At 35.3% G+C, this 27,965-nt stretch overlaps 1 protein-coding gene across 2 annotated transcripts in view; it reads right to left on the reverse strand.

Moving 5' to 3' along the window:
- LAMA2 (laminin subunit alpha 2) overlaps positions 1–27,965 on the reverse strand; it is a 447,053-nt gene that overhangs the window by 336,531 nt on the left and 82,557 nt on the right. For both annotated transcript variants that reach the window (XM_084889596.1, XM_084889597.1), the window contains exon 2: positions 5,144–5,314. In XM_084889596.1, the coding sequence (XP_084745722.1) occupies positions 5,144–5,314 (171 nt within the window). The remainder of the gene's footprint in view (positions 1–5,143; positions 5,315–27,965) is intronic.

The following is a 27,965-nucleotide window of genomic DNA, read 5'->3' on the forward strand; positions in this document are numbered from 1 at the left end:
CTTAAATATGGACCCCTGCCAGCCAATGATGCTTGTCTTGTGGAGACATTACAAAGGCTCGTCCCTTTGTGGGTCTGACAAGCTACTCCACTCCATGCTCCTCTCTCTTCCTGCCAGATGAATGAAGAAGCTCTCGTTTCACATGGTGTAATTTCTCCAGCAGTTAATTGAATTAATTTGCATATGCTTAAACTTTAAATTAAAGCCTCTGGTCTTTGTTGGTCCTAAGCCTGCCACTCTGGAACTGCTTGTGTAAGAGCAGTCTCTTCGCTAGCAACTACTTCAGTGTCCCACACCTGCACGGTTCAAATTTATCTCAAGGGATGACTTATATAAACACCCTGGATCCTTTCCCAGGACCTATTTGGGACATCAGAACACATGTGTTGTTTTGGTAAATTCAAGAAAGACTTCATAAAAAAGAACAAACCATATCACTAGGAGGAACATGGACTTGGACTCGGGGTGGGCCTACAGTAATCCCACCAGGTGTTCCAAAGACAACGTGATGAAAAAGCACCCAGGTTGGCATATGAAGAGCTGGAGAATAAGAAGTGAGACAGTCCACCTGGTTCCACCATACAGTACTGAACTGGCCATGAACAAGGCACCTAAACTCTGTATGCCATATCTGAGGTAGGAATAACAAAAGTCCATTCATAGCAGTGGTTCCACATTCTTAATTTTCAGGAAAAAACAAATTAAAAAATGTGTGAGAGAAAGATTTGGGTAATAGATAGATGAGTTCAAGCTCTTTATTTCTCCAGGTTATGATAGCCTCTTGTCTACTTTACTATCATTTAATGTAACATTACTATTGTTTCATAAAATAAAGGACATCTAAAAGCAACAAAAGATTTTTTTAAAACCATCATACTAAAATAAAAGATAGTTTTTAAGGTATTCCTTTTTTTCATAGAAAATTTGGAATTTGGTTTTCATTTCCTCATTTTGCCATTGACTAGTAAAAATATCTTGGATGGGAACTCTCAACTTACTGGGGAGTTAGCTGAGAAACATGACAACTATTGATATTATTAACATTAATATGCATACACATAAAACTAATTATATATGTATTCAAAATGTATACTGTTCTGAATTTTAATTAGAGACAAATTATATTTAACAAAAAATTTTAACATAAAAATCAAGCCAAATGAAGTCCTTATTGCAATAGAAGTGTAATAGTAAAATCATCTTCAAAAGAAAGAAATATTAAATGCTGAATATTCAATAAATACGCTATTTTCAGATTATGAACACTTTTTTTAGATTATGAACACTTTTATTACATAATAGTTTTATTAATGTAATCTGCTAAAACCTGTTAAACTGAAAACCAAGACATATATTTGAGTAACTTATGTTAAAATGAGTTATAGGGCAGGACAAAAATAATTTTTATTGGTAAATTATTTAATTCAACTAAATAGCTGTATGGACTTTGTTTTGTATCAGGTCTTTTTACATAAGCAATCCATTGAGATGAGGCACCCAATCTTATTAATGAAAAGTAAATTTGCTATATATACTGAATAATTAACGCTAGTTAACTTGCTCTGCTGAAGCTAGGAAAGGTGTCAGTTCTTTATAATGACAAATACGAGAGCATAACTAAATATTAAATAAATGCTCTTGGTGGTGTGAATGAGTGATGTAATTGGCCCATAGGAATCAGAATTCATAAATGAATCATTACTGGCATTTCTTCTGAAGAAAAATAAATAACACAGCAAACATTTCCTCAACATCCTCTTGAATCTTCTACAGACTGTGGGTTTAATGTGTGATAGAAAAACACCCACACAAAACCACATTTCCAAATCAAATTCATGGCTCTTAAGTAATTGTGAGAGGAGCTGTCTAATTGGAAATTTTGATATCTGCCACTTCAGGTCAAATTGATATGAGACTTACACAAAAAAAAGGAAGTCTGGGGGTTGAATGAATAATTAACCATAATCCCCATTATGAAAGTTTAATCATAATTTATTTGCAAAAGCTGATTAATTGTTGGCATACTTCCCTTCTTTGAAAGAGATGGAAACATAACATTCTTAACAGGAATAGCTACACAAGTCAATCCAAAGCTAACAGCACCTAAAATTTGATGAGGAAATCGTTAATAAAGTAAATCTTTCCAATATTTCTTTTTAATTGGGAAGCATATTCTATTAATAGTAGAAAGTTTGAGTTTCCTCTCCTTTGTATGGTGATTAAGTAGAGGCTTCCACATTTATTCTAGCTGTTCACTGAATTTGTGGAATTTTATCATCTGTTGCTCCGACTTTTGCTAAAATATAGTCATGTGGGTAATTGTTAGATTTTTATTCTTGTAGGGTATTCTTTCAAAATGTCCATTTCTAAAACAGGATTTTAAAATATAATGTAGCTAGGAATTTACAATTAATTGCACAAATTAAATCTAGACTGTGATAAATTTAAAAAGCACTACAAATAAATTAAAATGGGAAATACAAAACATACCTCATCTATACCTGCTTTACTGAAGCAGTTTATTTGCTTTTTTGTCCCAGTTTGAAAATATGGAGTAGACTGCCTAACTATGGATGTCTTCCATTGAAACAAAGAGACCCTGAATATGGAACTTAAAGAGGGAAGTAAAAGCTGTTCTTGGACTAAATTTAGTGAACACATCTTATTCATTTTCCAACCAAGTCTCCAATCAGTTTTTCCTCCAGCCCTATCTTTGCACTTTCTGTACCCGAAGCTACACTGTGTTCTAGTAAAAAGCCTGCTCAGATTGGCCAGAGTCAGAGAGGCGGTCTATTAAAAAAAGAACTCGGAAGTGGCGGGTAGTCTTATACAGCAAATATAGGCCTAAACCTATGTTTTAACTGTAAAATTAGGGGGTTGCCTTATACTCTGGAAAATATGGTAGTCCATCAGCTGATTTATTTTTTATTTTTTCTTCAATTTTCTTGCTTTTGATATTTTCCCATGGTTCAAGTTAGATCCTTTGCTCTCACCATGCTATACTGCCAGAAGCCAATTCCATCATGTCATAATTGCAAGAGTTTCATCAAAAGGTTGATGGAACTTGGGGAGTCAACAAGGGCTGAGTCACAAGTGTTATCACCTGTTGGAATGGCTGAGGGTATTTCCCTCATACCTAAAAGGATGTTTGTTTGCTGCCAGACAGCCCAGGGCATCTTAATCTACATGTTATTGCCTCTTACTGGCCAAACACCCAAACAGCCGAAGGCTATTCCCCAATCTGACAATGCTTCTATACCCAACCCTTTGAAGTGTATTATCTCCACCTTGCCTTAGGAAAAAATGTGTTAATAAAAAGCAAGGGTCCTGAGACAAGGAGAACTTGGCTTCTTCAGCTAGGCTACTCTGACTTCCTATGCCTTTCAAAATTATCTTTTGTCTTTAGACTCCTACTTACTCTAAGCACTTTCTCCAGATTGCTGAACCCTTCTTAGTGCTGGAACCAGAACCCTGCACTATAGAGGAATAGCAAACAGATGGGATGTGTTCCATCACTCTTATCCCACACCCTCCCATGACAGTCTACATCACAGAACAGAATCAGAATCATTATAAAGCAAGGAAGGTTCTGGTGGTTGCCATCTTTGATTTCTTAACTATTTTTTTTTTAACATTCCTTCGTATATAAAACCAGCAATTGTAATCTCAAAAGTCCAGATATACTGTTTTTAGCATCTCTAAATTAGTAACAGAGAGGGGACCAGCATTCTTTCTTTAAACCAGCTGCAAGAAAGAATGCTCAATGCCTCCCAACTTTCTTTTGATATAAAAATGTAAATTATGAAGAAAGCTATTTTTCATTTTATATGTTTTACAACTTAAAACAAAAAGAGAAGGAACACTAAGAAAATTTAAAAGTAATATAACTGTGAAGTTTAATCCCATTATAACTCACCTCATTGACATTAAGTATTCACTTTATTAACTTCCCCAATATATATATTTAATGATTCCCCAATGCACATTTCTAATCAGCCTTCATATCCCACCATTCTCCCCTTCTCCATAAAAATGCTTTACTCTTTAAACTAAATTACTTACAGTTCTCTGACTATATCATACTGTCTTATACCTGCAAGATTCATGTTTGCTTTTTCTTTTATAATACTTTTCTCTTTTTCATCTTACTAACTTTAGTTTTTCAGTGCATGGGTCACTTTCTCCCAGGAATCCCTAGATGCTCCCTTAATACTTGATTTACTTTTCCATTTCTCCTCTGTTCTCCTTGAAACCCCCAAAGTCAAGGGCTATTTTGACTTCACATTATGTTTCAATAAAATGCATCACTAATGGCAGGTGTTCAGATGCTTGCCCAATAAATACATGAATGAATCTGAGATATCAGAGCTGTTCCTAGAGGCCACCAAGTTGGCTTTGCATGGTGCCTGTCCTTATCTGATTCACCTTCATTATCTGATTCCTGCCTCTGCACCAGACTCCTCTCTACCCTCTGCCCTCTGACATGCTCAGTTCTAGCCATTCCTAACTACTGGCCATTCCCAGAGGAAGTAAGGTTTTCTGTCTTACTCTGATTTATCTTTCTGGCATTTCTTCTTCTCTTCCCTCTCTCTCCTTTTTACCTACTCAGTCCAATCTTGGATCTCAGCATAAATATCACTTTATCTGACAAGCCATCATTTACACCAAGATTGAATTAGTGACCATTCCTCTCTCCCTCGGGGCCCTATACTCATTCTTTCCTTTGTATCTACCACACTATCTAGTAATAGTCCACTTTTGCCCATTTCTTCATTAGTTGAAGACAGGGATTACACCTTATTCTTTTTGGATCCCCACCACAGTACCTGGCACATAAGTGATCAATGAATGACTAAAGACTAAATTAGCAACCACATCCTCGAATATGATTTTGGAGGTAGTAAACCTAATACCTGCCACAGGTCTTCAGCTAGAAAACCCTGGTCAAAGACTGTTCCTAGTTCTAACATAAGGAAATCCAATGTTTGTCAAGTGATGGAGAAAGGCTATGAAAGAGCTTAGAGTGAAAAAGAAGTTCTAGAAATTTGGGGGACCACAAGCCCTTCAACTTTTAAACGTCTCCTAAAAAAATCTCTCAATTAAAGGTACTGCCAATTGCCAAATGAAACATTAAAATACATACGATTTGGATTGCTGCTGTTTTGATTGCAGATTCGACACTGGGGGTCCCTCACAGGCTGCCCAGGTACATGCTCTACCAATTTGCAATACATTTCGGGTACTTTTTCTCCACATGTTGCATTCGTGGTGATGATAGCATTAGAAGCAAGATTCAAGACAGCAGGAAATAAACCTGAAAGAGATGGACAAATGAAGCTGTGTGGGCCAGAAACAATATGATATGATTTTGCTGCATTTTAAAAATAAAATTAAGATAGGACATTTTTCAGACAGGAAATCAATCAAAAAGAAATTATCAATGATAAATATTTGACTTTAGTACAATACAAATAACATGTGTTATCAAATGAACATTTTTTTTCTTTTTGCATCTTTAATATGGAATTTAAAGCAATCTTTTTAATTTATTAACCTCTAATACTTAATTAGAAAGTACTGTCTCTAACACACTCTTTAAAAAAGCTTTTGTTATTATTGGCAAAAATCTCATTGAATAATCCATCTTCCAGTTAAGCTATTGTCTAGTATAGTGATTTTCATGGTGCGCCATAAGAATTTTAAAAGCATGTATTGCCTGACTATTTAGTTAGGGGCACTGATCTCTTTTCCCTTAGATTGTAAAATACACACACACACACACACACACACACTCATAAATATATGCAAAGACAACAGACAACACAACAGTTGCCATTTGATGTTAATACCCTGTGTAGAACCAAAAATACATAGGTTATATGAGAGTTGCATCTTATTGGTCATGTTGCATAATAAGTTTCTGTCTGGTTGGTTAATTCTTGGCATCATATATCCTTATTACAAGGATAGGCACCTAATTTTTTAAAAAGCCACATTGAGCAAAAAAGAGAAGGTAATTGCTATTATTATTTTTTGATCAATCAAAATAATGCCAATTATTTTTGTCAGATCAGCAAAAATTACATATTTTTGGTGTGCTGCAGACTTTTAGTAATGAATTAATGTGTTCCATGAGATGAAAATGGTTGAAAGTGCTTATCTAGTAGTGAACTGTAACCATATGTAAAGATTTTATACAACCATGCGTCTGTTTTTCATGGTCAATTTTTATGCTCCAATTATCATTTAATGTAAATGGTTACTGTAACTTCTTTATATCCAAACTGGGAAAGATAGAGAATGATTAAAGATTTTGGAAAACCATTCTTTACTGCCTTCTGTACTACACAGCATCATTATATAGCAGTATCTTACCAGAAACAAGCAATCATCGTCATCCATGATCATACACCAGAAGTCATTTTTAGATAAAATGAAAGTGTTTGGCTTCCTTAGAAACAATCTGAGAGCCCCATTCAGTTCAGGGATGGGAGGCTTTTCAAGCCATATGAGAAGCCATTTAGGCCCTTTATTTTCTGTGAATTACTGTCAATTCCACTTCCTACATGTCTAGTATTTGTATTTGACAGACTTCTTTTCAATAGTAACGTCACTCATCATAAATCACTGTTGAACTGAAAGACTCATCTTGGAGCATTTGAGATTACAGATCATTTGACCCACGTTATATAAGGAACATGCTAACGTTTTAGAAAGTTTCTGTTCTATGCACATGCCAAGCGGGTCTATATCAGTTCAACCTCTGACAAAAAAGCCTTTTACTGACTAAAACTCATGTCCTGATGTTTTACTGAGAAACCTAGAGTTTTTTAATTCATAAAGTGTTTTCTGTATTATCTTCAAAACTAAGCACATGCTGAGTGCAGAGTAACCACTCATTCCTATATAATAAAAGGGTAATATGCAAATTGGCCAAAAGGTAGAACCACCGGTCACTATGACATACACTGACTACCAGGGGGCAGACGCTCAATGCAGGAGCTGCCCCTGATGGTCAGTGTGCTCCCACAGAGGGAGCACCACTCAGCTAGAAGCCAGGCTCAAGGCTGGCAAGTGCAGCAGCAGTGACGGGAGCCCCTCCTGCCTTCGTGGCAGTGCTTAAGATATCTGACTATGCTAAACTGTCAGTTGGACATCTCTCAAAGACTCCCAGACTTTAAGAGGGCACAGGCCGGGCTAAGGGACCCCATCGAGTGCATGAATCTCATGCACCAGGCCTCTGGTATATTTATAAAATAAATGAATTATAAATACTGGCCTCATGAATATTTTCTTCTGCATTTTCTGAATAGTAATCATATTAAAAATAATAATAATGCCCAGCCAGTATGGCTCAGTGGTTGAGTGTCAACCTATGAATAAAGAGATCATGGATTGAATCCGTCAGGGCGCATGGTGGGGTTCATGCTGGATCTATAGCGGGGGCATTCAGGAGGCAGCCAACCAATGTCCTCTCTCTTCTCATCATTGATATTTCTATCTCTCCCTTTCCTTTCCTCTCTGAAATAAATAAAAATATATTTTTTAAAAATAGCAGTAACAATAATAGTATCCAGCATTAATTAATGTTATAATGTTCCCGATACTATTCTGTCAGGGACTGTTCTAATACTCTACATCTGCATGGATTAACTTGCTATACACAACATAAATATATGAGATTCACACTATTATCATCGTTACTTTGTTAAAAAGTTCATCAGCTTGTCAAGATGACAATTGGCAAGCAGCAGAGCTGTGATTTAAGGCCACGCAATCTGGCTCCAGAGTCTATCTTCTTAATCATTACACTACATGGTTTCTACAAATACCATATGAAACAGATGTAAATCTATGCCACTCTGTGGTCATGGCTACCCTTAGAATTTAATTGAAAGAAACAATAGTATATCAATAGGCCTGGCCAGGTAGCTTAGTTTGTTGGAGTGTCGTCTCTTACACCAAAAATGTATTTCTGGTCAGGGCACATATCTAGGTTGCAGATTCCATCCCCTGTTGGGAGGCAACTGATTAATGTTTCTCTTTTACATTGATGTTTCTCTCTCTCTCTCTCTCTCTCTCTCTCTCTCTCTCTCTCTCTCTCTCTCACACACACACACACACACACACACACACACACACATACACACACACCTCACTGCCTATTTGTCACTGTTAGTAATTTGTGTAGCTAGGATTTATTCTAGGTTTATAAAATTTTAATATATAGTGTAAAAAAAAAAAAAAAAAAAACATTGGTAGTAAGAAGAATGAGATACGCTGGGAATCCTATTGTTAAAAGGCAAAAACTTTAGCTCCCATCTTGCTGGCATGTGGAATCAGTGTGAGTAGTTCAGCCTCTTCAAACAAAGCAAACTTCCTTACACAAACACTGTTTCAGGCAGGAGCCAATATTTCTCACCCTGTACCAGGACACTGCCAGTTTTGCTCTATGATCTTTGTCTCCCCCGTCAACTCTGACTAGTCCTAACCTTGACCCTGACCTTGGAATCTGTTTTGTAGGTGTGGGTAAGAGCCTCTATGCCCTGCTTTAATGCAGGCCTGTTGGATCTGATGGGACTTGAACAAGCCTGTACTTTCTTAGATTGAGTAATCATGGGAGGGGACAAAAAGTAGGAAATCAATGGATGGTGAAAATGACCTTATTTTATATTGTATGTCCCACAAACATAGAATTGATTGACATCCTGGTTTCCCCACAGAATTAGATAAATAAAATGTGAGCAAGGTGACAAAGTTATAAAAGAATTACAGGCATGGAAGTAACATTGATTCAAAGCTATTTCATACTCATTAAATAATATGGTGTAATCTGAAAGTAACCCCAGGGGGCAGGTTTTATTAGTCCCATTTTACAAATGAAGAAAGCACAGCTCAGAAAAGACAAACAAAATGCATAAAAGTTATGAATTAGATTGATAACTAAAATTTGAGCTCAGCTCTTTAACTCAGATTTATTCTTAGTAGGCATGAAGAAGTAGATGCCAAAACTTAATTCTCAGTGAAGCTTATTAGTTTCAATATTTCATAAAAGAAATACTCAGTCCCCACCCATTTGTTGCTTTATTGAGTTCTTGACTCATAAACTAAAAACATTACCAATATTTACTTTTCTGGGTCTTTCCATTGATTTGTTTCTGTTATGCTTATTGATCATGTATTTAAAAATAACCTTTTCTTAATTTAATTGCCTTGCTTGGTGATCAGAAAACAGTTACTTATTGAAATTTCATCAGCTATTTTGCTGTTTATTTTTAAAAATCAGTAACATGTATTGGGTCAGGGAAGGGCCCCAATTAGGTGCTAATGACCAATTTGAAGAGTTAGTCAATATCTGAGTTTTTATTGAATCTTAAGCAGAGTATATTATCGATTGCAGCCCATTTTCATTATATTTTAGATCTATTAGGCTGTGCCTATTTATTCACTTTCAAAAGCAGCAGAGCAATACTTATTGCCATATGCAATTTGGGTTATTTGGTTAAGATTATAAAAACATTACAAGTGTAAAAGAATTACAAATAGCTGGAGAACCTTTATAGAGTATTGATTTACAGCCTCTTAATTCAACTTGAGGTCATGTAATGATAATAACATAAAAGTCAGTCATCATTATCCATACAATTATAATTGACTTTTTTTTTTTCCTGAATAGTACCTAGACTAAATAAACTGTTAGATCTGAGGCTTAAAGAATAAAGTCTAAAGAAAGCATAAATAATATTTATTTTCCATGTTATACATTTTTATTAAAGATTAATAAAATATGTACACTATGTAGATAATAATATAGTTGTTTCTATAATATGTATATATTTAGTAAATAGATGATCTACAAAAAGGCTAAGTCTACATAATGTAAAAAGTGAAAATTTTGCTACAATACAGCAAACATTTTAAAAATTCAGCACATTTTTATTGTTTTTATTTGGATGTCTTTATTCTATATAAGCTTGCTCAAATACTGTAGTATATCTATACAAGTTTTTGTGATTTCAATGATCTTCATTTTCAAAACCCCTCAACCTGACAAATGACAGAAGCATTTTTAAAACTGCATATGAAGGTTCTACTTTTAGTAATTGTGGAGTAGCTTTTATTGGACCAGACCTCTCACTGATAACAGCTATAAAATATTAACAAAATATATTTGTTAAAAATCCAAATAGTAGCTGAAGACATTGAAGACCAACCCAAAGAAGATAAGCCAGAGGAATGTGTACGCTTAGAAGAATGAAGGTAGTGGAAGTGCTCCAGACTGTACCGTGCAAAGTGGCTAAAAACTCAAATAGAATCCCACAGTTTTAGTTTATTAAAGAAAGATGTCTTGAAGAACCAGAAAACAGAACTAAGAGCTGCTATAAAATGAGGAAACAATACTGTGAGAAACAAAGCCACAGAAAGGGAGCCTCAATATATGTACAAACTTTTCCCAAACCCCTCACAGATGCCAGACCTACCTATGCCCGATTCCAAGTACCCAAGTTGGTGATAAAACAGAGATCATGGTTAATGTATTCCACAGGAAAGACAATAGTTTGGAGTTGGAATTCAGATAAGTTAATCAACTGATGTGACACAAAAATGAAAGATGGCTAACTATTTTTCAGAAGAACATAACAGAATCCCAAGTTTCTGCAATATATCATTCACAACATCCATAATGCAATAGAAAAAAATACTATACATACAAAAGAAACAATAAAATGCCACCCATATTTAGGAGAGAGGCAGTGCCTAGAGATCAGCATTAATATCACCCAGATTTTGGAACTAGCACAGAAATATTTTAAGCAGCTTTTATAACTATGATCCAGGATAACTCAAAATATATTTATAATAAAAAGACAAATAGGAAATCTCAGTAGAGGAATACAAGGTACAAAAAATGTACTGCATGTGATTAATAGAAAATTGGAGTTAGCAGATGTGTAAATTACCATGAATATAAATCATTCAACTTTTCTTCTATGTTCTCTAAATACATATTAATGTCAACAAAAAATATGTATGACATTGTTTTGGTGGTGGGAGCAATGTATGTTGATTGAATACATATGGCAATTGTAACAAAAGAAAGGAGGGTGGAGAGATTATATATATAATATATAATATATATAAATATATATATTATATATAATTTACAAGGTTCTTATGCTTTAAGTGGTACAATATTGAAAAGAGTGACAACATCAAATGTTTAAAAGTTTGTGGAGCAACTGAAACTCTACTTCTTTATTCTTAGGTGTGCAAATTAATATAACCAATTTAGAAAACAGGCATTTTTAGATAAATTTAAACTGAGACCTACCTCAGGACCCCAAAATCCCATTCTAAGGTAACTATCCAATAGAAACAACAGTACATAACATTACAATGTTCATAAAAACTTCTCTCATAATAAGTCAAATATGAAAATAGCCCATGTTTCCTTCAACAGAAGAACTGATACAGAAACTATGATGTATTCAACAATGGAACACTACTGAACACTAAAATGAATCAAACTACAGATACATGCAACAACAGCATGACTCCTAAACACGTGATGCTAAATAATATTTTACAAAAATGAATGCATATTCTATTATTCATTTATATAACTTTTAGAACAAGCAAACCTAATCCATTGGGAAAATAATGGGGGGGAATAGTTTACTTAAGGGTAGAGATTGATTAAGAAGAGGCATAAAGAAAATTTCTAGGATGATGCTAATATTTCAATAGGAGTTTATGTAATACAAATATACTCATTTTTAAAACTTGAATGTTACACTCAATGAGTAAATGCTACACTCAGTAGGGACTTGAGTATTTCATTGTAGGCAAATTTTACCATAAAAAAAAAAAATATTGAACTCTACTTAATGATCTGATGAGGTGCTTAGGCATGAAGTTTCCAATGGATCAAAGTTTAAGATAGACTTAAGGGTAGTTTCCTACAGATGTTCATATGTCTGATAAAGCAAATACAGCAAGATGTTAATTTTTAAATATAGGTGATAAGTATATGGGCATTTATTATATGATTCAACATTCTGTATGCAGGAACTTTATAAATATTTTTTTTCAGAGAAGAAGAGAGAGGGATAGAGAGATAGAAACATTAATGATGAGAATCACTGATTAGCTACCGCATGCCTGCCCCACACTAGAGATCAAGCTAGCAACCCGAGCAAGTGCCCTGACCGGGAATCAAACCATTAACTCCTGGCTCAGAAGTCAACACTCAACCACTGAGCCACTCCAGAACATTTTTAAATAAAATTTGGCACATAATCTACAGAAATATTACACATATATGTATAGGTATAAATCTGTTGTATGGTTATATACACACATGTGCACATATATGGGCATATATGTAAGTTATCTCATTCTTTGGCTTTCATAAATTACCAATATCAGTAGCAATAATATATTAAATTCACATTTCTTAAATCAAATGTGAAAAAGTTCTACCAAAAAACCCCCATCTTTTCAATCCCATTCACAGTCAGAAGAAGGAGGCATAATAAAGCACTGGGTAAGCAAAACAGCTGAAGTCCCTTCAAGACACCAGCAGGCCAGAAATCAGCAGGCGGTTCTATTTTCCTGATACAGCTTTTCAGTCCATTTTTTTGTAAAAATGGAGAACTTTGACTAGAGTCATATTTAATACATAAGGGTTGTCTTTTGAAGAACTACAGGTGAGTCAGAGAGAACCGTGTCTAACCTAAGAGTAAGAGATCTGCTGTGTGGAGGGTTCCTTGGGCTGTAGGCAATGATTCTCAAGGTGATGAACTCGGAGGTGGTTGTCTGACAGCACAAAGAATGCAGTTCAAAGAAGCACGGCTACAATTTTACAAATAAAGAAAATAATCCCCAGAACCTAAATGGCACAGTGACACTTTTGCAGATTTCCCCAATGGATCCTAGAATCACTGGGAGGGGTGGAGTGATCTTCTGGCTTCCACTCGCGGCTTATAATCAGCTCCTCTTGTGAATCATAACGTCTCTTTTTAAGTCCAAATCACCCACCACATGCTCATGTCCACTACTGACTGGCTTCATGAAGACCAACAACAAAAATATTGGTAACTGATTCACTGCCAGCCTTATCCCCTAAATTTCTGCAACTCTTACTAAACAGGTGAATATAACCCAGCATTAAAAATTGTTATTCCACAAAAACTAGAAAAGGTAAAGCGTATTTTTATGTCTTTTTTCACCATCCTAAGATTTCTGCTTCCTAACTTTTAATCTCTAGCTTAACATTATCTATCTATCTATCTATCTATCTATCTATCTATCTATCTACAATATCTATCTATCATCTATCTATCTATCGTCTATCTATCATCTATCTATCTATCTATCCTTTTATATAAGGATGTCCTATTCTAATTTACCTCTACTGCAAAGACATCCTACCTATTGATAGTTTTCCCTGCATGAATCCACTTCTGTTCATCTTTCCCACTGCCAGAGAAATTATGTTCTTAGAAATTAAATTTGATCATGTCACTTTCTTGTTTAAACACCTCTGTGCACTCGCTGTTGCCTATAACATAACAGCCAAACTCCTCAATAATCTAAACATTTATAATCAGGTCCTCCATCTACCTCTCTAAACTCATCTGATTCCAACATCTTTCATGTCGTCTTACATATTCAGTGTAGTGATATCTTACTCTTTACAAATATATCAGATGCTTGAAATTTTTTTTTGTGTGTGTGTCATAATATTATCTTGTCCATTCTATAGAATGTTTCTCTTCCTTTTTTTTTTTTTTTTTTCAAACATGGTCATCGACTCATCTTTCATGACTCAGCTAAAATTCTTCCTGCTCTGTGAAGGGGCTCCCTGGCTTTGCTACACAGAATTGGTTGTTTCCCTCTTGGTGTCTACACAGTACTTAGTTGATATTTTATTATAATTCTCATCACACAGAAACTTCAATACATCTAATCTATAACATTAATGAGTATAAAAATAATACCAGCTAACATCTAATAGCACTGAAATTTAACTTTATTGAATAAGAGTAAATACATGCATTTGTGTAATCTTTCTACAAAGAAATCTGGCACATAAAAGCCATTAAACTAATTTAGTGAAAATGTAGAGCTCTGTTTTGGTACTATAGATCAGTGTAATTATTAAAAAACAAAAAAACAAAACAAAAAACAAACACAACAAACAAACAAAAACAAACAAACAAACAAAAAAAAACAACCAACTAAACTGTTTGAAAATGTAGTAGAGCTTTACCACTTCCTGGCAGTCCAGACATCCCGCCTCCATTTCTATCACTGGGTAATTGGCCTTGTATATAGCACTGAGGGTATTCACTACCCCACCTCCTAACCAAAGAAATAGAGGTAAAGAGAACTTTCTCCTCCGCTCCCTTTTGCATGGTGAGCATGTACACCTGACTTTGCTGTAGACTCAGAATGTTGGGTACTTGAAGTACAAGATTGGGGAGATAAGGAAACTAAGATCATGCTAGTGAAAGATAACTAGAACCAGCTGGGGTGGGAGAGAGAGGGGACAGCAATGTCTGCAAAGGAGCCCTGACTAGCTTATTCAGACAGTGAAACCTAGAAATGGCCTTGTGGTCTGTCATGTCCTGAGCCTGGTTTTCAAATCTTCCCACTGATTCTGAAAGTTATGTGATATAATTTAAATATATTTCTTCCATTGGTGATTTCTGTTGCTTGGAATCAATTAGCCAGATGGATATAAAGATCATACCACTATATCCACAGAGCCATACACACACACACACACACACACACACACACACACACACACACACAGCTACACAGTGAAGAGAGGAAGATTGAGAAGGCAACATTATTATAATTGAATAAAGAATAAATATGTATACAGTTGCTTCTTTTATACATATTGAGGGTAAAATGTGAAGGTACAATAGTAGTAGCAACAATCACAACTTCTTATATGAAGACCCAATGCCTACATAATGATCAGAAGTGGCCACAGTGTCACTTTAAAAATTATGTTCCTCTTTAGTGATTGTTTCCCTATAGTTGAATTTTTGTTTCACTGGACTTTTTATTTTGATTACCTTTATCTGTAAATCACTATTTCTAAAATGACCATGATTTAACTCATGTATTTAAAGAAAATATTTTAATGTAGTCTGGCAAGAAGAATTTATAAATATATTTTCTTATTTTCATCTATTTAAATATTAAACTAAATGAACATTGTGGAGTATCTGTCTTCATTGTCTGTGCCTAGTATATTATAATATTTTTTATTCATTGTCATAGATAATGATATATGTCTATATATATTGGTATACACAATAAACTTATTATAATATCACAAATAATGTTTCTGGTTAATATCTATCATCCAGCATGCAAAGACCCTCATTCATAGAATTAATAACAGATCATACTGAAGACTTGCTATGGGAAAGGCATCAGACAATAACACAATTCTATTTAGTATATGTGGTTTTAATAACTTTTAAAAATCATATCTATTGTTCACAATACACTACACTTCTCCCTCACTCTCTGTTTTTTATTTCTCTATCTCTCTCTCTCCTTCTGTCATCCTAGTTTTGGTACACAATATTTCTCCTGCTTGTTCATGCCAAGCAGCTATCACCTCTCAAAAGAATGAAAAAACTGTCTGTTTGAATGTTTCTAACTTTCCATTTCAGCATTCTCTGTCTGTGGAGCATTAAAAAAAAAAAAAAAAAATCATGCAAGCAAACAGAGCTGTTTGCACGTTCTTCAGTATTCGAAAGACAAAAGAGAACCTGCCAATTTAAAATGGTCTAAGACACATCAAGAAAGAAAAGGAGATACTTGTCTGTTGAAATTCTGAGCTATGTGGGTGTGTAGGCACAACACATCCGCATAAAACAAAAACGGGACAAAACAAAATGTTGCTGCCGAGACTCGTTCCCAGCTGTGCACTGCAGGAAGTCACTCCGTGCTCTCGATCCATGATGCAGACGAAGAGTTTTATAGAACTAGAAAATCAGTCCAATTTGAACTAATAGCCGTCCAGACACAACAATGATTGTAAGCTGGAAAAAAAAATAATGTTGGATCCAGTTGTTCAGAAGCAAAAAGAAATAATAACAAAGAGCTACAAGAAGAGCACATATTCTGCTCCTAACTCCTGTTTATAGGCCTTTCAAACTTGTCTCCTACTGTTGCCTCTTTCTGCCCTTTTCAGTTTCCAAAATAAAAGGGTATTTTTTTGGGGTGGGGGAGGAGGGGTGGAGTTTATGGGTTGTTCGGTCTCCTTTCTTCTTTTGTAATCGGAAAAAGTGGTCTTCTGTGGAACTAGTTTTTAAAATACTTTGTTCTTTCCAAACAGATTAAGATGAATACTTAGGTATTTTTTATTATGATCAGAAACAAACCAGACGTAACCATACTTCAATGGATCTTAATCGGGGTTTGCCTATAGAATGTCAATACTTACTCTACACAGCAGACATTCTAACTAAAATTAGGACTATGAGGACCACTGTGAACTCAAATGGCATCATAGCCACTTGCTCAGTCAAGTAATGTACGATTTTATTTAATTCCTGACAAATAAATTTTATTTAATTCCTGACATCATTGATCTTATTATAACAGGATTACATTATAAATTTGCAGTGACCTAAAACTTAAACACACATAAGAAAATAAGTGCCATTATAACCCATATTTCTGGTACAAGAAGAGCATAATAGTGCATCTCTATAGCAGTGAATTCAAGGTAGGCATTTGTACTCAAAATTCCTCCAAATTTTTTTTTGAAAGCAACTCTCACCACCCGATGTTTGCTAAATTGAAGTTGACCATGCTACCTCTCACAAAGGATAGGAAGACCAATAGACACTTTTGAAAAACAATACAAAAACAAACAAGTTTTGCAAAAACATTATCTCTATGGCTAGACTGAATAGATTATTCATCTAATTTCAGATGCATCTCCCAGAATACAGGTCCCCACTACTCTTACTTCCATTATTGCTATTATCTGATGGGCACCACTCTAGTCACAACATTTTCTTTTCTTTTCTTTTTTAATATATTTTATTGATTTTGTACAGAGAGGAACGGAGAGAGATAGAGAGCTAGAAACATCGATGAGAGAAAGTCATCTATCAGCTGCCTTCTTGCACACCCCCCACTGGGGATATGCCCACAACCAAAGTACATACTCTTGACCGGAATCGAACCCGGGTCCCTTCAGTCCCCAAGCCGACTCTCTATCCACTGAGCCAAACCAGTTTAGGCAACATTTTCAATCCTTATAATTTTCTTGGAACTCTTATCCATTATCCATTTAAAATCAGAATAGTCAAACTGCTTTTTATAATTTTTTATGTACCACTGATAAAACAATTTTGAGGCATCCTAAAGGTTTTCAATACCGTATGAGCCCTTATTTAAAATGCTCTAACATCAGAATACCCAGAAGATGCATTGAGAGGGTGGCAGTAGGGGAGAAATAGACTGCTTCCAAGCTTCTCCACCCTCACTTCATCAATATCAGCAGAACATATGTTCAATATCTGCTCTCTTCTGCCTGGCTTCCAACACTCAGCCTATAAGCTAGATGTGTCTCTGGCAGGTCTGCCTGAAAACTCAAAATGAGAAGTAAAAAAGGCAAAGGAGAGAAAATGCAAAACACTTTTTTTTAAGTCACTGAAAATGAAATCATAGTCTTAATTAGGCAATTACTCTACAACAGAGTTGTTTGTAATATAGGAATACATCGAAAACGCCGTGTCTGCTCACAATCGAAAATATGAAAATAAACCTGTAATAAATCTCTAAGCTAATTGCTATGCAAGGAGCATGAGCTTATATTTACATCCCTCAAATAAAAATATCAGAAGGGGCCCATGTAAGCTCTGGTGCATGCAATGGCAGCAGAAAAGACACTGTCCCCATGGGCCCTGCACCTTAAGGACTGCTAGACAATTTCTTATCTCCTATGATGAAACACACATAGAACAACAAGGACAACAACAATGCTTTACATTGTTTTTCCCCTGGTTTAAAAGGCCTAGACAAAAGGGAAAAGGGAAGTTATATTCATTAACTTGCTCTTTTTCATTTGCTTTTATCAGTTAGATTTAGAGTTCCTTGGGGCATAATCTCAGATCCTTTTCTCATTTCATTCTCCTCCCCTGATAATCTCTTGCACTTTTAAAACCATTTACATACCATCTGCATAGGCAACAATTCCCAAATTATATCGCCAGGCCAGATAGCTTTCAGATGCTCCAGGCTTACTTATCCAACGGCTGGGTTGACACCTCCACTTAGATGTCTCTTGAGCATCTCAAACTTAATCTACCCAAAACAGAGCTAATGATTTCCAGGTTCCAGCACCACTGTCATTCTCCCATCTCACCCCACTCCACCCCCAAACAAACTACTCCTAGGTTCTTTCTGGCTCAACACATTCTACTTTACCCACACAGGATCCCCTACAGAAAACTAGGAGTCTTTGCGGATGCCAGTCTATCACTAAATACTATTCTAACTCCAAAATTATTTTGTAATAATTTTGTCCATCTGCTTCTCTCCAGCACCACAGCCAAAACTTGGGTCCACATTACAAGTATTTAACATCTGGACTCTGCAATAGCATACTAAACAGACTCCTGATTGCCCTTTGCCTTTCTTCAGTCCATTTTTAACAACATGGGTTTTCTTATGATGTAAATCTGATCAGGTCACTCCTATCAAAATCCTTGACTGGATTATAATTGCATCTGGGTTAAAATTCAGAATTATTATCCTGGTTGACAATATCCTCATCACATTCAAAGACTACTGCTATTGAACTGTTTCTAGAACAAGGTTCTTCCTTTTTCTTCCTCGGGACATTGCCTAAAATCCCTGCTCCTTAACTTTCCTCCCCCCTTCCTTCCTTCACATCTTTCACAAGTGTTTCTTCATTATATCATATTTCATCTCAGATCTTCCCTAACCCTTTCTAAATAGTCCCCCATCACAATCCCTAATTATGCCTCACTTTTCTTGTGTATCACTGATTGCAATGCACAATTCTATATAATAAAAGGCTAATATGCAAATCAACCAAATGGTGGAACGACCAGTCACTATGAAGCGCACTGACCACTAGGGTGCAGATGCTCAACCCAGGAGCTGCCCCATAGTGATCAGTGTGCTCCCACAGGGGGACTGCCACTCAGCCAGAAGCTGGTTTCATGGCTGGAGAGTGCAGTGTGGGTGACAGGAGCCTTTCCCACCTCTATGGCAGTCAGACATCCCCTGAGGGCTCCCGGACTATGAGAGGGTGCAGGCCAGGCTGAGGGAACCTCCCACCCAAGTGCACAAATTTCATGCATTGGGCTTCTAGTTTTGTATAATGATCATGTGTCCAAGACTATGTTCCTTGCTGGAATAGGAACTCCATGGATGTTCTATTAATTTTGGATTCCACTGTACTCTCGGAGCCTTGCCAGGGCTAAACACATAAAGGTGCTTAAAAATATTCTCCAATGAGAAATTCATTTTAGAATTCAGTACATAAATTGTGTGCCTGTTTGGAAGAAGTGGAAAACCTCCTTTTGTTAAAATATGAAGAAAAAAATGCGTACAAAAACCCCACAGATATATTTATTTGATGTTTTAGTGGCTTGAGAAACAAAGATAATGTTAGTATTAATGACTAAAACCAATATTTTCTTAAAACTATCGTTAATCGTCTTCTTAAGCCCAAATCCCTACCCTCTGAGTAGTTTCTCATCTTCTGTTTTGGAAAATATATAAAAATGTCTTCTGTGTTTTGTTGTGAGTCACTTTGAATTCTCTCTGTGATTAAGTTGGTTTGGTTGATAAATCAAACATTAGATGTATTTGGATGGATTTCCTAATACACACTTCTCTTCCAGAAGAGCCCTCAAAAAATAAAACATTGGAAGATATAAATGTATGGTTCTAATAAATAAAATGTTAAAGTCATCCTCACCGCTGGACTGCTTCAGGAACTTTTATATCCCATTATTACTTTCAAATTGTACCAGGTCTTAGCCTGATCCACAGAGTGAAGACTTAGAATGAGAGATACATAAAAAAGAATACTCCACAGCTGACTCAAGCATCTAATTCTGTTTTATGCTTTGAAAGCACATTCTATGAAGCTTCAATATATCTATGGAAATACTTGTTTTATAGACAAATATTTTTTTGAAGTGAGATTTGACAGTGTTTATAGCAAAACACTTTGTTCTCTAGCAGCTGTTTGAACACACACATAAATATGAAGAAAAACTCACAAATATTCTGTTCTTATAAATACTTGATGTGAAAAATCAGCATTTTATAGTCATTTAGGATAGTGTTGCTAATAATAATTTCCATTTACCAAAAATATATAAAACTCTCAGACATAATGAGTTTTTATCATAATTTTGTTTTAGTCTCTTACCAACTTTCTATTATGACCACTAACCTCTAAGTTCCTTGAAGATAGCGGTCATAATTTATTAATCTTTTTATTCTCATGGTGGATTAGAGTCATTGACTTCAAATATGTGCTCAGTAAATATTCATAAAAAAGGTAAATGACCTCAGAGATTCTGTGAATTAATTTAGTCACCAATTCCAACTTCTTAAAAAAAAAAAACTGCAAGTAAATATATTTATTCTAATTTAGTTGATCTGTATCAAGCAAACAAAATCAAAACCAAAACCAGGAGCCTTTGTTACAGGGTATATATTGTAAATGTCTGAGTAGTGCAATTCATTGATCATAATAAATGTGTAGCACTGACAAATAAATGTATTTCCATTTAGCTTGATTCTCACAATGAAACTATGACAGATGGGATAGACATTTATTACCTAAATTTTATAGATAAAAAAATTAAAGATAAATAATGACAGATCATTTCCTAAATCTGGAACTTGTGTTTTTCAAATTCAATCCCAGTTCTTCTTTGACTATATGTAACACATATTCATTGAATTCCTCTAACTGTCCAGGCACTTGGCTAGGCAGTAATTATACAAGAATGAACACAGCAGTTAGGGGCCCTGTCTTAACAGAGCTTAAAAGAGTGCAAGAGAATTATATGATAAAATATTGGAGAGAGTAAATAGAGGATCAGAAGTATGGGTGGATAGTAAGCAGCAGGAGAAAAATTGAGAGACACTCAAAGTCTGGCCCGAGGTCAAGTCCAGTGGGTGAGCTAAGGTAAGGGTGGGTCCAAGTCCAGAGAAACCAGACTCAAGGAATGTTTACCTTATAAGCCTACACAAAGATCTAGAATCTAGGTAGGGAGATAAATTAAAGATAAGGTCTTAGAGAAAGGATCTGATGCCGAGTCAACTGCTGTCATAGGGGAAAATTCTATATTCTAGCCAAGAGCCAGTGGTGGGTTTTAGCAAGCAGCTCTGAGGCAATGGCAAAGGCAAGAAGGCTCTATACCTGGTTGCCCTAGAAATATGAGGAAGAAGTAACCATTCCACTCCTAAAAGTTAACTTATGATTTTTAAAACTAGAAATTTTTGAGAAACCACTTTCCAAATGTGGTCAAAAGTAAGTTACTATGCAGTTACTTTCAAAATGGGAACAAAATAAGTTACTACTTCTCACTAAAACCATTTTCAAAAGTTTCCCTTGATTTTGAAGGGTCTTCTCCCGCCTCTGCCCCCAGCCCCACAACTTTATGTATTTTTTTCACAACTCATGTAATTTCTCACAACTTGTGTACTTGAAAGCATTTCTCTTTTCTCCAACCATTTGTAGGCATTAAGGAAGTAACATCGCCACTTTTAGGTTCTTTAATAACTTCAGTCCCTTTAAATTTCCTAATTTTCTTTCAAGTTCCCCAGAATAATACCATTATAAGTATCCTTATTACAACAGTTTCCATATCTTCAAAAAGTGTTTTATCTTCATTAAAGTCAATGAGTTTGAGACACAAATAGAGAATATAATTCTTCGTAACTTGGAGTGGTTATTAGCTGTCCATGCTGAAACTTACCCAGTTCCCATTCCTGCTTGGCAACCAAGTTGATGGAGTCTAGGCTATGTATTAGTGGGGATGAAGGAGAATATTTCCATAATGTCCAGGGATGATAAGCTTTTGGGATGCCAGTCTTACAATAAGTATAATATCCAGAATCAACATTCTTTCTTTAAAAAAAAAAAAATATATATATATATATATATATATATATATATATATATATATATTATTGATTTTTTACAGAGAGGCAGAGAGAGGGATAGAGAGTTAGAAACATCAATGAGAGAGAGAGAAACATGGGTCAGGTACCGCCTGCACACCCAAACTGGGGGTGTGCCCACAACCAAGGTATATGTCCTTGACCGGAATTGAACCTGAGACCTTTCAGTCCACAGGCTGACACTCTATTCACTGAGCCAAACCAGTTAGGGCTCAACATTCTTTCTTGAAAGATGTTGCAGAAGGTCTTTTACTGCTCTCTAATTAAATATTCCTAATGAGTTTTCCTTTTTAAGAGTATCACTCTACTAAAATTCTACCCACTTCTGAGTTTTTATAAGCCACCACACGATACACTCTTATTTATACTCTCTAGTACTTTAATTGCATGGTAGTTAGAGCTCTTCATTTCTGCTGGATAATGAGCTCCCAGATCACGAGGGTATCACAAGCTATTTTTTTCTCCACAATTGCATGCAGAGTAATTTCTTCATCATCTTGTTTTAGTGTCATAAGGTTTTTGCTTCCAGAGCAAATTGCTCTTCAGTTTTATACATGAAGCTTCTGATTTGTGTCTGCCCATTTCTCTAACTTGTTCTCTCCTTGTATTTGAAATAATATTTTATTTTTGCACTACTGGTTAATTTAACAATGCAGTGTATCATCTAAAATCATATCTAGAGAGTATATCGTGGATTATTTTGGAAGTGAACTATATATTTGGTGAATTCAATCATGACAAGACAGTAAAAGATTGGTCATTTTTTTTTCTTATCGATACTTTATTTTGTGAGTGCCATTAGGTTGGCTTATGGCTAAAAAATACTGGTCAGAGTAAAATATCCCAAAAGCCAATGATTTCATTCAAAATATTAAATTACTGATAAAGAGTTGATAATACTAAGAGGTTAAATTAAGACACACATAAAATATTAAATTTAAGGACCATATTGATGCCCTCAGGCTATAAAATTTATCCAAAACTCAAGGTCAACTTATTGAATGAAATGTTTTCAGCATATAGACTTATATATACTCTAAACATTAACTGGTCCCAAGCCTGTTGAATAAGAGAGTCAAATAAAATTTTCAGAGTGTTTTATATTGCTTGGCTACAATAAATATGCCCAGTAAAGTGTTATTTTTAGAGATATATATTTTGTTGACACTGTGAGTAATGGATCAGGCTGGTAAATCATGCTTATGAAACTGATAGCTATAGGGTTTTAAGATTTCTAGATACTCATAATATTTGTTTATGTCTCTATCTCTGTAAGCTAAATTGAAAGCTAGTTTGATAATATATCTTTTTAATGTAATGCTGGACCAAAAGAAGTATTAAAATAATTTGATAAATGACTCAATTAATGCACAAATACAACATTACCCACCCCATCTATATTGTGTTAACCTCCCTACTTTAATTATTCTCCATTGGTCTAAATTTAATGTTTCCTTCTAAATCAGCTCAAAATACATCCTCCGGGTAAAAAAAAATCCCCATCTTTTACTATTTACCAATTAATCTAATAATATATAAATTTTTTAAATGTTATTTATTTTATTCTTTTTATGTAGATGTTGTTTTGAAACTCCAGAATGCCTAACATATCAGTAATTGCATAGTTAATGCTCAAAAGTTTTAATAAACTCTTTATTCACCTACAGTGTATAAACATATGTATACATATATCATACACACACACGGGTGTGTGTGTGTGTGTGTGCGTGCACATCTCAACATATTAAAACCTATTTAGCTGTTAGCAGAAATTTTCTACAAATAAACAGGCTACTATGTAAGGATTCTAATATATTCATTTGTTCATTCAGCAAAATTTATAAAGTGGTTAGTGTATACAAAGAAGGCCAGCCTTAGACCAGTCACTGTGGAGTTACTAATTTCTGCAACTCCCTCAGTGTCTAGCTAGAACCTTGCTCACAATTAAAACAAACTCAGTCAACAAGAGGATGAGGTCTCTCTTCTCAAAGACCTTATTTATTTGGAAAGCTAATTATAAGATATTTTGTTTCAACACAGGGTTATTACTGAACAGAAGATGTGTATTATTTTAAAATTTTTTAATAGTAAGTACTAATTTTATGTTCTCTTATACTCAAAACTACCTGGACTTTTCCACTTTGAAAAATGTTCTAATTTAGCTATGGCTAAGTAGAGAAAATAGGGCCTGAGCAGATGGCTGTCAAAACACCAGTGACTACATACCATAGCAGAGAACTTGCACACAAAATTATGCAACTTGTTACACAGTAGACTTCTTCCATGTAAATGCCAAGGGACATCTGGCTTGAAAACTCTGCAAAAGCAATTTGATGCTATTCTATATTTGCTCTGTCTTCCACGAATATTAAATTATACCAGCATCTGCTAGAATCCCTGACAGGGAAGGCTGTGTCCCCAGAACCATTTTAAACCTCCGTGTTTTACTTTTCAACATTAGAAAACAGCTGGAAGCTGAATTCTGATGTACACAAAGTGAATCATCTATATGAATGAAGTTATTTGAAAAATATAATCTTTATGTCTGAAAGAGTTAATGCATCCTCCATTCACAATGTATTATCCTTCCTCTAACAAAGCACATGTATACTAGTTGCTTGTAAACAGCTATATTATTGAAGTTTTTTCCTAAGTTTGTAGTTACTACATTCATCTTTGCTGTTTCAATTTTAGTGGGCATTTATGCAACTGCCTAATGAAAAATGTTTTCCACTGTGCTACTTGCAACTCTAAAATATATGAATTATAATTAGAATGCTACATAAATTAACAGAGAAATCAATATTTTACAAATTTAATTAATTCAGTTTGTATTTGATTAGTCTAGATACTTTTATTGGACTGGATTTATTTATTTATTTATATTTTTTCAAATACAGTTTACATTCAGCATTATTTTGTATTAGTTTCACATGTACAGCGTAATGGTTAGACTATCACACACTTTACAAAGTGATCCCCCTGATAATTTCAGTACCCATTTGGCACCCTACATAGTTATTATAATACTAGGGGCCCAGTGCATAAATTTGTGCACCTTGAAAGGAACTGTGGGCCACAAGGCTGCAGTAGGCACAGAGGTGGGCCTAGGCTCATCCTCCACACCCCTGCCTGTCCCCTCCCACCACTGCCCCTGGTCCTCTGGCAGCCCTGCTCCTGCTGCTGCTGCTCCTACGCACTAAAGGTGCCAGCCCCCCTTGCACCTGCTGATAATGCAGAGCAATTGGGGCCAGCACCAGCAGCAGCATGAGCAGGGCTGGCATCATCAGTGGGTGTAAGTGGCGACTGCTGCCCTGATTGCCCCTCAGGAGCAGGGTGAGGGATGGAGAAGCCCTCAGGGGTGATCAGGGCCAGCAGCCACTGCTCACACCTGCTGATGGTGTCAAGCACTGGAAGCGGGTGTGAGCAGTGGCTCTGGTGCTGCTGTGGATATGAGCAGGGCCAGTGCCAGCAGCAGGTGTGAGCGCCAGGTGGAACAAAGAATTTTCAGTAACCACCAGAGGCTCACCCTGGTGACAGTGACTGGCACCCTGCCTTGATGCCCCACCTCACCTGCTCCACCATCCTGCTGCTGCCAATGCCTGCCATGGTCTTCACACGCCCCCTGGTGGTCAGCGCATGTCATAGTGACCAGTTATTCGGTTGTTCCACTGTTTGGTCTATTTGCATATTAGCCTTTTATTATTGTATATAGGATTATTAACTATATTTCTTATGCTGTACTTTATATCTCCATAACTATTTTGTAACTACCATATGAAAAGATGTTCAACATCACTAATCATCAGAGAAATGCAAATTAAAACCACAATAAGATATCACCTCACACCTGTCAGAATGGTTATCCATCAATAAATCAATGCACAACAAGTGTTGATGAGGATGTGAAGAATCAGAAATCCTCATCCACTATTGGTAGGAATACAAATTGGTGTAGCCATGTGGAAAACAGTACGGAGGTTTCTCAAAAACATTAAAAATAGAACTGCCCTATGACCCAGAGATTCCATTTCTGGCTACATAGCTAAAGAAAGCCCCAAATACTGATTCAAAAGAATATATGCACCCCTTTGTTCGTTGCAGTATTATTTACATAGATACTTTTTATATCTGGTCACAATACCTTTTTCACTTCGCATGAAACATAATTGATATAATCTTAATTTCATACTAGTTTTTATCCTATTCCATATCATATTAAATATGAAATTATGAACACATTTTAGATAAAGCAGTGCTCAGAGAGATTAAGTGAAAGGCATTTTTATAAGATAAATTAATATTCAAACTAAAACACAAATGTAATTGATGGCTAACTTGATACACACAAAGAAATAATAGATAGTTGGCAACATTTTGTATGTGTGAGTTTGTGTGCAGGTGTGTGCAGGGCAAACTCATTTCTGTGCCTGAACCTGCACTGCCTGGTAAGTGTGGCATAGTTGGAAAAGGATTTTCAGCTGAAAAAGAGCAGATACTTTGTTCCACTAAAACGAAATGACTGTAAATTTTCTGGTGGCTCCATAATGTCATCAGACTGTTTTAAGTGTAATTTCCTGAGCGAATGCTGCGCAGGTATATTGGACCCTGCCTCCACCCTGACCACAGAACTCACATCGCTATAGTTCAGCAGCTATGACATTTCCTATTTCCCATTTAAAAATGTATGAATTTGCACAATATACTGAAAGCAGAAAAAAAATGGTTTCCTTGATTTAAATTTTTTCAATTTAATTTTAATTCTGGTCTCTTTTCTCCATGGACTCTTCTTAGGTATGATTTCTCCTTGACCTACTAACAAAGCAATTCATGAAAAAAGTAATTATAGCTATATTAAAGCAAAATATGAAATCTCCAATACCTCCACCTTTATGAAAATAATAACTTCTCAGATAACTATTTCTTTAAAAAACTCTTAATGATAAACAAAATTCATGATTTAAACTTTTGAATTTTTAAAAATAGTAGACTATGTATTAGAACATACTCTTTGTAAAATTTAATTTATTGGGGTGACATTGGTTAACAGGATCATCTAGATTTCAACTGTATATTTCCATGATGCATGATCTGTACATTGCATTGTGTGTCCACTACCCTAAGTAAAATAATATTCCAGCCCCAAATATTTAATCCCCTTTACCCACTACCTACTGATAACCATCATACTGTTATCTATGAGTTTTAAATTCCACATATGAGTGAAATTATGGTTCTTTCAAATGCAAAGGCAAAGTAATCCCTTTTCTCAGAAATTTACTTACTATACAAACAAGCAACCCAGGAGTAAGGGGAGAAAAAAAGGCCTTTTTTTTTTTTTTTTTTTTTTTAATTAGAAGTGAAAGGTCTACTTTATGCAAAAATAGCAGAGATGCACATTTAATTTTTCATACTTTATAATACCTCAGTTCTCTCCTTTCCCATTCATTCAAATTAAATTAAACTCCTCAACTGATTTTTTTTCCATTATGGACATTTACTATGTATAATGGGAAATAATTATAATTGCAAGGTTTGTTTCTATGCTTTGTGAACTCCCAAAATCCATAGCACTATTTTTTTAAATTGTTTGATATTAAAAGAAAGCATTCATTATGGCCCTTGACATTTTATTTTTATTTTTTAAAATATATTTTATTGATTTTTTTTACAGAGGGAGAGAGAGGGATAGAGTTAGAAATATCGAAGAGAGAGAATCATAGATCAGCTGCCTCTTG

Source organism: Pipistrellus hanaki (assembly GCF_964339955.1).
Source record: "Pipistrellus hanaki genome assembly, chromosome: 7".
NCBI lineage: Eukaryota > Metazoa > Chordata > Mammalia > Chiroptera > Vespertilionidae > Pipistrellus > Pipistrellus hanaki.